The sequence below is a fragment of the Rhinolophus ferrumequinum genome (genome assembly GCF_004115265.2).
Source record: "Rhinolophus ferrumequinum isolate MPI-CBG mRhiFer1 chromosome 15 unlocalized genomic scaffold, mRhiFer1_v1.p scaffold_54_arrow_ctg1_1, whole genome shotgun sequence".
Lineage (NCBI taxonomy): Eukaryota > Metazoa > Chordata > Mammalia > Chiroptera > Rhinolophidae > Rhinolophus > Rhinolophus ferrumequinum.
The window spans coordinates 12824379-12836490 of NW_022680357.1; the positions used below are offsets into that span (position 1 = coordinate 12824379).

The 12112-nt window shown below is 46.6% G+C and overlaps 1 protein-coding gene and 1 long non-coding RNA gene across 7 annotated transcripts in view; one reads left to right on the forward strand and one right to left on the reverse strand.

The window, feature by feature from the left end:
- The window catches only part of MRTFB (myocardin related transcription factor B), a 168302-nt gene that overhangs the window by 145129 nt on the left and 11061 nt on the right, over positions 1-12112 (forward strand). For 5 of the 6 annotated variants that reach the window (XM_033102063.1, XM_033102062.1, XM_033102065.1 and 2 more), the window contains 4 exons: positions 2635-2885; positions 7361-7493; positions 8246-9295; positions 10766-10903. In XM_033102063.1, the coding sequence (XP_032957954.1) occupies positions 2635-2885; positions 7361-7493; positions 8246-9295; positions 10766-10903 (1572 nt within the window). The remainder of the gene's footprint in view (positions 1-2634; positions 2886-7360; positions 7494-8245; positions 9296-10765; positions 10904-12112) is intronic. The other variant, XM_033102064.1, reaches the window with a different exon arrangement.
- The window catches only part of LOC117019848 (uncharacterized), a 57420-nt gene that overhangs the window by 16381 nt on the left and 28927 nt on the right, over positions 1-12112 (reverse strand). The window lies entirely within an intron of this gene.

Sequence of the window (12112 nt, forward strand, 5' to 3'; positions counted from 1 at the left end):
GTGGGGGGAATAAACTGAAGAATAGTTTAATCTTGTCAGGTGTGGCTTTTGCCAAAACTAGCAGACACAGATCTCAAACATTTGGAACTAAAAAAGGACATTAGAGAGCTAGCTGACCCTCACCATTCAGATGAGGAGACTGAGGCCCAAAGAAGCGAAGAAGCGACGAAGCCAGGACAGACCAGCCTCCTGAATTCCAGGCCACCCTTCGTGCCGCCTTCTGGGCTCACCTGTTACAGGACACCTCGGAAGCGGTTAGCCTGGCGCATAGTCCTCACCTCCTCCTGTCCCCTGCACTGGCCCTTGTCCTTGACCTTCCTGGAGAGATGGCTCTCTTTCTATTCCAGGCTCTCCGTCGGTGTGGCCGAGTGTATGTGGCTTCAGGGCAGAGGGTATTTCACCATCTTCCATCACTTAGTGTTAGTGCCACAAATTCCAGAAGGTGGCAATTGGCAACTGTGCCAGTCAAATCAGCTCTTCCGTCCTCTTCCCACATCCCCAAGCAGGGACCACTAATGGTGCAAAGAGGGTTTGGATGCAGATACTGAATATTTGTTCTCTGCCTCTCCTGGTCCCTGACATTCTGCTCTTCATGGGTGTCTGGCTTGGTTCTAGGGCAGCTGGCACTGCTTCAGACTGTGGGACACTGGCTCAGGTGGGGAGCCCTGGGACTGTGGCAGCAGAGGACAGGCACGTATCGGGGTCCTGCTGTGAGGAGAGCTGCTTCCCACCCTCACTACCCGAGAGAACAGACATGTGCTGGCTAATAGGCCACAGCGGATTTGGTCTGAGGAATATTGGTTCTTGTGTTTATGTGCCCCTCCCTCTTCAACAGGTCCCTTTCTGATTGTGGCTGGGTCTCTTTGTCATCACATAACAATAATAGTCAAACCTCCTTAACCCAGACCCCATCCGTTGTTATGATCAGTTTGAAAAGACTAGAAATAAAATTTCTTGGTAACAAAATAAGCAGGTGACAGGGAATTGATTAATATTGTGACAGCGCAGGAGGATTTTTAGCAGGCAAGAATATTGTCTGACATTGTGATGTATTTCAAGTCCCTGGTAATCCAAGTGATTTCTAAATAGCATACAAATTCATCATTCATTTATTCAGCAGATACTTATTGAGCACCTTCTGTGTGCCAGGCAGTTCTGGGCACGAGGAGCAAACAACGCAGTGACGAAAAGATCACAAAGCATCCCCCTCCTTGATTAGGAGTGGGAGGTAAACAGGACAAAACAAAGGGAGTGGGTGGTGAAGAATAAAGTGAGTCTAGGGGTTGCTGGGGAGACAGGAGGAGACGTTTATTTCAAATAGAGGGCTCGGGCAAAAGCAGCTGAGGACATTGGGGCAGAGATCTGAAAGGTGAGGGAGTTGCCATGAGATTGTCTGTGGGAAGAAAACCGGAAGTCACTGAACAAGGACGCCAGTATGACTGAACAGAGATGGCCAAGGAGTAAAAAGTAGATATTAACAGTGACAATCTCTGCTCTGTAGAATATGGCGATTTTTATTTTCTTCTTTGTTTTTTGGGGGATTGTTTTTGAAATGTCCCAATTCTTTGAATGAGAACACATATAACATCACACCAGTACAGAGGATGCCAAAACAAATGTATACGCATTTTAAGAAAGGAAAAAATTGTTTAAAATTGTAACGAGATGAATACGTTTAACTTCTGCGATTATAAACGGTGCTCAAAGTGGTTACCAAAAGCGTAATTTTAATACCGTTTTTTCCTTTTTTAAAATGTGTATACATTTTTTTGGCCCCCTCTGTAACTATATTTAATTTAGTACTTCTCAGAGTTGTCTTGAGTATTTTACCTAAAGCAGCTTAGGAATAATTTCCTATACCTTGTTTTGTTTTGCTAGTGGACTTTTTTTTCCAGATGAAGTTATAATATGAATAACTAAAAAGTAGAAAGTGATGTGACAACTAATAAATTAACAAGAAAAGAACTCAGGAAAAAGACATCTGATTCTTAATAAGTAGGGGTCTTACACCCCACTTTGAAAAAAATGTAGTATTTTTGAAAAATTTCTTTAAATTCATATTCACATTACGATTTTCTTTTTTGTATATTTTCCACAGAAACACATGGCTGTATATTCTGCTTTATTCTCATTAGAAGCCTTTTTCTGGTTTTGCATATTCTCCATAGAGTTTTTAATGATTATAAAACATTACAAAAAAAAAAAAAACATTACATAGTTATAGTGAAATATACCTAATCTTTTTTCTATTGAATATGTAGTATACAACCTGTTTTTCACTAGGAGATAATATACGTAGGCTCCCAGCAGTGTGTCCACACAAGGAGACGCAAAGTGAATGTCTGCTGGACTTGAATAGATAGATAATGCAGAGCTGAGCTTCTGGCCCTTGGGCTAAGGGAGCACGGCAGCAGGTGAAATAAGTTCTTAGGAGCAAGATTTCTTGGTCACGGGCGCATGCAGATGCTTTCCTGGCTATTGAAATGTGTCTAGTATATTGCTTTCCAGGGTGGCTCTACCGGTTCCGAAGGCGCACTGCTATTTCATTGCAAACCGCCGAGGCGCAGTAGGACCGATTGCGCGCGTGCGGTGGCGGCATCGCTTACAATGTTATCTCCTTTTTCTCGCAAATAGCAAAGCCACCCCAAGAATCCGAACGACAAGCACCGCAGCAAAAAGTGCAAAGACCCCAAACCCCGGGTGAAGAAGCTGAAGTACCACCAGTACATTCCACCAGACCAGAAAGGCGAGAAGAGCGAGCCGCCGCTGGACTCCAACTACGCGCGCCTGCTCCAGCAGCAGCAGCTCTTCCTGCAGCTGCAGATCCTGAGCCAGCAGCAGCAGCAGCACTACAACTACCAGACCATCCTGCCCGCGCCACTCAAGTACGGGGGGCGGGGCTCCTCGTGGGCGGGGCCGGCGGGGCGGGGCCGGGGCCGGCTCCGTGCGGTGGGGGGCGGGGGGAGACCGCGCCGCCGTGGTTCTTTAAGCGGAACCACTAGTCACTGAACGTGGGATGTTGAGATTGATTTGTGTTCAGTGATTCTTTTCATTTCGTTGTCATCAGAGCTTGTCACACAGTGGGAGAGTGGCCTGTGTGCCAGTCCAGCGTTTGTCCTCCAGAGGAGTTTTGTCTGGACTTTTCAAGTTAGAAGTGACTTTTCAGTTACTCACTCAGGAAAGATTTGCCTATCATTTACTCGGGTAGTGTTAAATGCTGTGAGAAAACCATAAGTATAAGAACGTGATACAAACGGTTTTTTTAAAACAATGAGCAGAAAAGCTGGAGTGGTCAAGGAAAGCTTTATGAAAAAGGCAGGCTGCGTATGTGGGAAAGAGCCTTCAAGTTGGGAGGGGCCCCTCCAAGCAAAAGGGCAGTGATGTGCGCACAGGTAGCGAGGCAGGCGTAGCAATGCCTGTTTGCAGGATGGTGGGCAAAGTGCCCTGTTAAATAACATATGGTTAACTTTTAGAAAAGTGGAGCCAGTGTCCGGCGGACCCTGAAGGTGAGCAGACCCTTATCCTGAGGGGGTGGGTGTTTCGGAGGCCGCAGTGACCTGGTGAAATCAAAACCAAGAAAGAACAGTTTGAGTCCAGTACTGGAGGGGAGCCTGGAAACGGGAAAACCAGTTGGAAATTCTGAAGTCAAGTTGATGCGAGAAGATGGAAGGGCACTGATAACGGAAGTGAAGGGGCAGAGGACAGGCGGTCCAGGCAGGCAGTCGTGCGCGGTAACCAAGGCGGTGGCGAAGGAGCTTGTTTCCGGAGTTTGAGCCCAGCTGGGAGGGACAGAGCAAGGGAGTTCTCACAATTTCTGAGGCTGAATTCATAGCAAGACATCTTACTTAGCTTATTTTAATTACGTAACAAAGGAAACTTCTATATATACATCCTCAACATGCCTTTTCTGGGAAACAGATAAAAATGTCCTTCATTTTGTTCACTTTTCAGGAGAAAGGGATATTTACATTCAACTTGATAAAAGAATCTCTAGAAAAAAATCAAGTCTCATTACAAGGAAAAATTATTCTCTGTAATCATGTGATCTAGAGAGACTTTGCTTCTGTTTTCTCCATGTAGGCTCAGCATTCCTCCACAGGGTAGAAACCAGTGAAGACCCCCTAAAAACCTTCTCTGTAAGAAATATCTCCTCACATGCTAGTGATTGTCAGTTGACTTGCTTCTTTCAAGAACTAAATATCTCAAGAAGATTGGATGGATTAGTCATTCAGGCCTTACTGTGAAGCACTTAAATCTAAAACATCAGGACACAGACACGAAGGAAGGAAGAATTTTTGGAGCATGTTGTTATTTTAAGAGCGAGCAGGCCTGAGGGAGCTGCTGACATTGGCAGGGGACCAGGGAAAGCCAAAGAGAACTGGGAGCGCATCAGAGACAAAGGGCCACTGCTGTACCGCCTCTCCACGCCCTGGGAGGCATCCCACTGCCCTGCGCTGCGCTGGCTGGCACCGGTGGTGCTGGTGACGGCTCACGTTTACTGGCCTCCTTCCGGCGCTCTGAGCGCTGTGCTCAACCCTGCATGTCATCTCCGTCCATCCCCGCAGTGACTCTAGGAAGACGGATGCTGTTGAGCCCACTCCCAGATGAGGAAGTTGTTGAACTGAAATCCCCGGGGGGGTTGTTTTGGTGCTGTCTGTCTATGAAACAGTCTTTCCTGTATGAAGGAACCGGGCTGTGTGGGGCCGACTGTAGATGGGAAGGATGCACCCAACGTGTGGGGTCCCGAACTCCACACAGTGCTCCGTCTCTCCATCAAGGCTTCGGGCCCCTCCCCCCTCAGATGCTCCCACCACCAAAGTGACCAAGCACCCGCCCAAGGAAAAGATCCAGGAACCAGCACGAGCAAGGATCACTTAGTTTGGAGGATTATTTCACCACTCAAAGACTGAACATCAGTTCTGTTTAATTCCCAGGTCCTAAAAATGGAGATGTTGTTTTTTAACACACTTTATTTTTACCAAAATTCATTGCAAGAAACTGAATGTGGAAGTCCAGTAGTGCCCGCAGCAGGGGGTGTTTTCTGGTCACAGCCCTTTGGTACCAGGGAGAGGGCGAGAGCCCGAAGACACGTTGCCCCAGTGTGGCCACTGGCTGGAGGGCCCTGGAGGCCACTCTGTGTCTCAGCTTCAGGTTTCTCTTCTGTACGTGATCACATTCGTCAGCCACCCCTCCTTTCTCTTGATTTGGGGAAAAAAATAGATCAACGTATTTCTGTTATTTTAAAGGTTGAATTAAACACTGAACTGTTCATCAGTAACAGTATTGTAGAATCGCAACCAAAAAGGCGGTGAATAGAATAATTAACTGAAATCATGCATTCTTACATGATTTATTGAATACAACTTTGTATTCAATAAATCACAGACACATACAATACATAAATGTGCAGTATGTCTACGGTATTAAAATCTCATAGGGAGAGTGATCAGGAAAAAAGTGTCTACAAAGGTTCCTGGTTGGGACAATAATGAATATAAGGTTGAGAAACTGATAGAAATAAAATGTTTTCATATTCAAAAAGATTTACAAATTGAATTTTTAGAAACGAAAACAATGATACGAAAATATTTGTCATTTCATCCAAAATCCAAGAAACTTCATTTCAGATAGTTAACCTGAACAAAATTTCAGGCAGGTTTCAAAAGACTTGAATGAATGTGACGAGTTAGCAGCTGACAAGCCCGCCCAGAACTGGTTTCAAACACAGGCTTCGTAAAACTCATCCAGGCCATCCTCACCTCTGAGCTGCCCACCTCAAACCCTATTTCAGGACGTGGAACGCAGAGTCGGTCTGGCTTCAGTGCCAGGGCTTACATGATGACAAAGCCTGAGGCTGCAACGGAATTGGCTGTACAGCGTCAGCCATTGTTTCACCTTTCTTTAATATGTATCAACCACCAGAAAAGGAAACGCCACCATTGCCAGGACTGTCGCGTCAGAAAGTGGGGGTGGGGGTGACATGGAAAGGGGTTTAGGGAAATTAGTACGAAAGCACCTAACTCTGGACCTTCACAACTAGTTCACCAACATTTTTTAAATAATGAAGTATAACTTATATACAGAGAAGCCCATAAAATCATAAGTGAAAACTGATGCCAAAGTAAGCAACCCCCTGTAACTACCATCTAAATCAAAGAATGGAACGTTCCCGGTGTCTGAAAGAGCCTGTTGCGTCCCTCTGGGTGACCATGCTGACGTCTGTCCCACAGATGATTTTGCCTGCTACCGACTGACATTATATAAATGCAACCCCACAGTACACGTGTGTGTCTGGCTCCTTGCTCCACGTTGTTTGTGAGACGCATCTTTATTGGTGCAGCTAGCAGCGGTCAGTCTTTATTGCCTTCTCCACCCATCATTCTCTTGATGGACCATTGGGCTCCTTCCAGTTGAGGATGTTATGAAGGATGCCGTAATCATTCTAGACTGCGTCTTTTGGCTGCCAGCTGTCTTTGTCAGGTGTCTGCCTAGGAATGGAATTGGTGGGCTTTTGTTTAGTAGATGCTATGAAATAGTTCTCCAAAGTGGGTGTCCCCGTGGGGTCTGCGAGCCCTGGCTGCTCCAAGTACTTGGTATGGTCAGTCTTGCTCATTGCAGCAGTGATCCTTCTAGGTGTGATTTTCATTTTCCTTACACCTGCTGAGGTGAAGACTTTGGTCACTTATTTACTGACCATTTGGGCAAATTTTCTCGTGGTATGCTTGTTCAAGATTTTCCCATTGGGTTTTCTGTCTTTTTCTTACTGACTTGCAGGACTTCTTTGTATATTATAGATATGAGGCCTTTGTCAGAAAAGTGTTGTTACAGATATTTCTCCTGTGGCTTGACTTTTCACCCTCGTAAAGGTGTCCCTTTTAGTTAGTGCTTTTTCTGTCCTGCTTAAGAAACCATGAAGGTAGTATCCTCAGTTTTCTTCTAAAAGCATTATTGTTTTCCAGATCCACCTTTCTCTCCCGCTGGGCTGCTGTCCTGCTCTGGCACCAGCATCATGCCGTCTCGCTAACTGGCTTTGTCGGAGATATTGGCATATAGTGGCATGACTCTCCCAGCTTTGCTTTTCTTCTTCAAGGATGCCATGGCCATTTTTGGTCCTCTGCATTTCCATGTAAAGCTTAGAATCACCCTGTAAATCTCTACCAGGCCAACAGACAAAACCTGCACGTATTTTTCGTGGGATCTAATTTGATTGACATCTTTACCATATTGAGATTTCCAATCCATGACCATGGGGGTATTTTTGTGTTTTTTTTTTCTCTCTATATAAACTAACAGTCAAATTTTTAGTGGAAGCAATGTCAGGTCCAGAAATTATAATAAACTCTATCGTTTTCTTTTGAAGGCCACTCAATGACAAAACTAACAACAGTGGGAATTCGGCTTTGAACAATACGACACCTAACGCAGCCAGACAGAACACATGTGCTCCTGTGAGAAAGCCAGGACCCCTGCCTTCTAGCCTGGACGACTTAAAGGTGATAATTCTCAGGGGAGTTTATTCACCATAAGCACCCCAGAAATGTAATGATCTGCCAGGTTTGTCAGGCGGACGTAGGGAGTTTTCAATAGACATTCACCTCCCCCAACACTGTGACAGGCCTTAGAGAGGTACTTTCCTCTTACGTCCAGTAAGTGTCTTTTAGAATGGCCAGTAGTAACTCGCAGTTATTGAACACATACCATGTGCTGGTTCCATACCAGTTCTGACTCCAGAGGCAGATTGTTTTTCTTCCTTGCTCATTGCCAAGTTTGGGAGAAGCAGAAACATGTAACAGTTAAAAACCTGATCTCCAAGGCCACCCTTTCTGGGTTTCTACCCCAGCTCAGCAATCTGGTAGCTTGGACGAGTGACTGAACTCTCTCTGCCTCAATCTCCTTATCTATAAAATGGGAATAAGAATAATAATCTACACCTCATGTGAAGCGTAACTGAAAAAATAAAGCACTTCCGACACCGCCTGGTACATAGCAATTGCTCAGTAAATGTAGCTGTTATAACAGGAGTTACCCTCTGAAAACCCTTGCTTTATTATCACAAGCCTTTCAAGTTCTTCAGGTATGTAGTTGTGTGTTAAAAAAGAAAAAGAAATTGTCCCACTTTCAGATGTGCTGTAATATGGATTGTCTGACAGATGTAAGAGCCTTTTTTCTGTCACAGAAAGTATCCTGTAGGTTTGTCAAAAAGTTGTGACACCAGAGCAGAGAGCTGATTTGTTTGTACTTCCAGGTATCGGAACTGAAGACGGAGCTGAAGCTGAGGGGTCTTCCGGTGTCGGGCACCAAGCCCAACCTGATCGAGCGCCTGAAACCCTTCCAGGAAGCGACCAGCAGCAGCGCTGCCACTGATGGCATCGTGGCGGTGTCCACATCTGCCGTTGTCACCAGCAGCCCAGAAGTCACCAAGGCACTGCCAGTGACCGCACTGCACAGCTCTGTGACTAGTGCAGGCTCCACTTTCAAGGCAGAATTGCCATCCGCTGGCAGCAGCAGCACGGCCCACGTGGAAAATGTTAGTTCGCCTCTGCCAATCTCGCCGTCTCCCTCCGAGCAGTCCAGTCTCAGTGCCGAGGACACAAACATGGCGGACACTTTCACCGAGATTCTGACCATGATGTCCCCTTCCCAGTTCCTGTGCTCCTCTCCTTTGAGAGTGACGAGTAACGAGGACAGCCTGAGCCCCACCAGCAGCACTCTGTCCAGCCTGGAACTGGATGCAGCTGAGAAGGACCGCAAGCTGCAGGAGAAAGAAAAGCAGATCGAAGAGCTGAAGAGGAAACTGGAACAAGAGCAGAAGCTCGTGGAGGTTCTGAAAATGCAACTGGAGGTTGAAAAACGAGGCCAGCAGCAGCAGCCGCGGCCCCTGGAGTGCCAGCCCAGCGCCCCAGGGAATTCTGTCAGTAAGTTAGAGACGCATGGCGCTGTGGCTTCCTCTGTCAAAGACGAGACGTCCTCGCTCAATGACTGCTCCAGCCCCAGGCAGCCCGTCCCTGTCCCCGGAGCCAGCCACTCTGCAGCCCCGCCCGTCTCTGCAGGTGGCCAGACCCTCGGTGCCACAACAGCTGTCGTGATCAAGCAGGAGGTGCCCGCGGCCCAGGCCGAGCAGCAGGCCATCGTCCCGCAGTTCTACGTGAGTGCCCAGGGCCAGCCGCCGCCTGCCGTCGTCGCCCAGCCTCAGGCCTTGCTGGCCACGCAGACTGCTCAGCTGCTGCTGCCCGTGTCCATCCAGGGCTCCAGCGTCACGTCGGTGCAGCTCCCCGTGGGCGGCCTCCAACTCCAGGTGTGCAGGGCGTCTTCTCAGTGCTGTGCCCGCCAGCTGCGAGAATGGAGACGCTGCTGATGGGAACACCAGGCTCCCCATAGATGCAGATGCAGGCCAGTCAGGCTTCGGAGATGCGGGGGCGGGGTGGAGAGAGGAGTATGTGTGTGGGATGTTCAAAAATTTGAATAGCACTGTTTTTATACAGTAAAAACAAACAAGGGGTGCTTCTTTTTTTCTTTAAGGAGGGTGCAGCTCACTGGCCCATGCGGGGATCGAACCGGCAACCTTGGTGTTAAGAGCACCGCGCTTTAACCAGCTGAGCTAAGCGGCCACCCCCGGGGCGCTTCTTTATTTTGTACCTGTTACCTTTGACACAATATCATACAGGTGGACATTTTTAAATGCCTGTGACATTATGATAACGTCAGTAGCTGCTGTCACTGTGTACTTTTTGTTCACATGGTACAGCACCAAGTACTTTAAATGGCTTACTTCATTTATCCCCCCACCCCCCAAAGATCCTAGTGTTAAAGCCCGTTTGTAGGTGAGGAAACAGGTCCTTGAGGGTTTGGCAGGTTGCCCAGGGACAGCCTCGTGTTTGCACAGAGGCCGTCTGGCCCACTGCGTTCCCTCCTCTATTCTGCCTCCCAAATGCAGTTCTCAAAGGACTCCATTAACTCAAGATGCCTGCCCTAAGGAAAACGGGACCCAAACCTGGCAGGAGGGTGTTACTGAGAGATGTCATTGGTGAGGTTGCCTTTTAGGCCCACATAACCTGTGCCCTGACCTTAAGCTATTTGCATGTGACGTGATCCGGGTAGGTTTGAACAAAATGGCCCCAGTAAACAGAAACCATTTGCCGCAGTGCTGCTCAACCTGACCCCCCAGACCCCCTTCCCAGCAGAGTGAACCCCTGGGTTTAGGAGGCATGACCCAAAGGCATTCGCAAAAATCCTAACTCCCCTGTTTAATCTTTAGAGTGTCTGTGAAATGCAGTCTGTTCTTTAGTTTTTCTAAACGTTCTTTTCTGTCCAAATCTTCCACTAGAGTTGATGTTCTGGGAGGAAGAACCGCGTTTCCTTCTGGGCGTGTGTGCCTGCCTCCTGGCTGTCTGTCCCCAGCGAGTGTCCTTCAAAGCAGGACTCTGGACAGTTAACCCTCACACATTTCTCAAAATTATTACAACACGTGACCTACTAGGTGTAGGTAGACCTGCTGTGGTTTTTTTATTTCCTATTTTCCCAAAATTTTCAAAGGAAAATCTGAGCCACTTAAGGAACAATAAGAGCATGAAAATAACTGTCTGGTGTTTAACTCTGGTTTAGAATTGTTGAGGCTCAAATTTAGGTGGTGGTGAGTTGCACTGTGCATCTGTAAACATTTTATCTTATTTCAGATCTGTCCCCAAGTGACCAGTTCTTCTACATCTGAACTCTTGATTCTAACTTTGATTTTGACAATTATTGTATTTATTTTTTTGCCTCCTAGACTCCACCGCAAACAGGAATCCAGACTCAGCCTCAGATAGCGACCGCTGCTTTGTCCTCGGGCTTGGCCCAGACTGGGCCTCAGAAACAAGACCCATTCATGCCGCGTGTGCTCAGCCAGCCACAGCAGGTCAGAAAGGTTGGTGAATGCTAACCAGTGGCAGACTTTCTGCTTTGTCCTCTCGTCTTGTCCTCCGGTGACATTCCTGTTTGTTCTTTTCTGCGATCCATCCACCATCACGGGAGCCTCAGGTCAGATGCCATTTGACTGCAGGTTATCCAGTTATTTGGGAGACAGAAAGAGTCCTCTGTTACTAAAAGGTAGCTCGTCTTAACAGTTAAACCCCTTTTCCAAGTAAAATTTTCAAAGGTGTTTTTTTTATCCTTATATATATAGAATTTCCTGGGTCAAATTACTCATTTTGTGAAAACAAAAAAGTGCTGTTTCCTGGGAAAAGATATTTGAAGATGAAAAAAATACTTTCTGAAATGTTATCTGGAGTAAGATCTTCGTATTTTCAGAGTCTGCCATCTCACAGGTTAAGAGCCGGAAGGTCTAGGTCTGGCTGTCGTCCTGGGTCACCACTGCCTACCTGTTGGGTCTTATATGTTGGGCCTTACACACAGTTCACTTTCTTTCTCTGAGTGTCAGTTTCCTCATCTATACAGTGATGGTGGTGATCTCTGGCTAAGTGTCCTCCACCCAAGTTCCCACCCGAAAGTTCGGATGTTTAAATAGCCCCCAAAGTTACCAAAATTCCCACTTATCCAGCAGGTGGCGTTGTGTGTACATCTCCTTGCCAGAAAAATCTTAAGGCCTCAAAAATAGGTCTTACTATTTTAAACCTTGAGAACAGTTAGTCCCCGAGTTTTCATCTTCAGCATAAAAGAACCTGGATATTAGGTGCACTTGTAGATACCCCCAGGGTGGTGTGAGCTGTCTGCTATGACAACTTGAGGGGCAGACAGAAACGACTTCTCGGCCATCAGTGGTCACACCAGCACCCACGCTCTCTTGGACCCTCCTCTGAGAGATGCAGGGAGCAAGGAGTTCTTGCATTTTACTTCATTTGGGCTCAAAGTAACGTTTTAGTGTAGTGATAAGCTTAGTGAACGTTCAAACGTTAAGACAGTTTTGTTTTAGGGAAGAGAAACAATTTATAGACAGGATAATAAGGGCTTATTCATTAAGTCTCCAAATACTAGAATTAGGAATTATTACTTCCAATTTAAAGGAAGAATTTTTTTTACCAAATACAAGGAAATTCACCTTTGCAAAGAGTATACTTACAGAACTCATCACCCACAGTTGTACTGTTCGCAGTGATATAAGCAGACACATTTATAC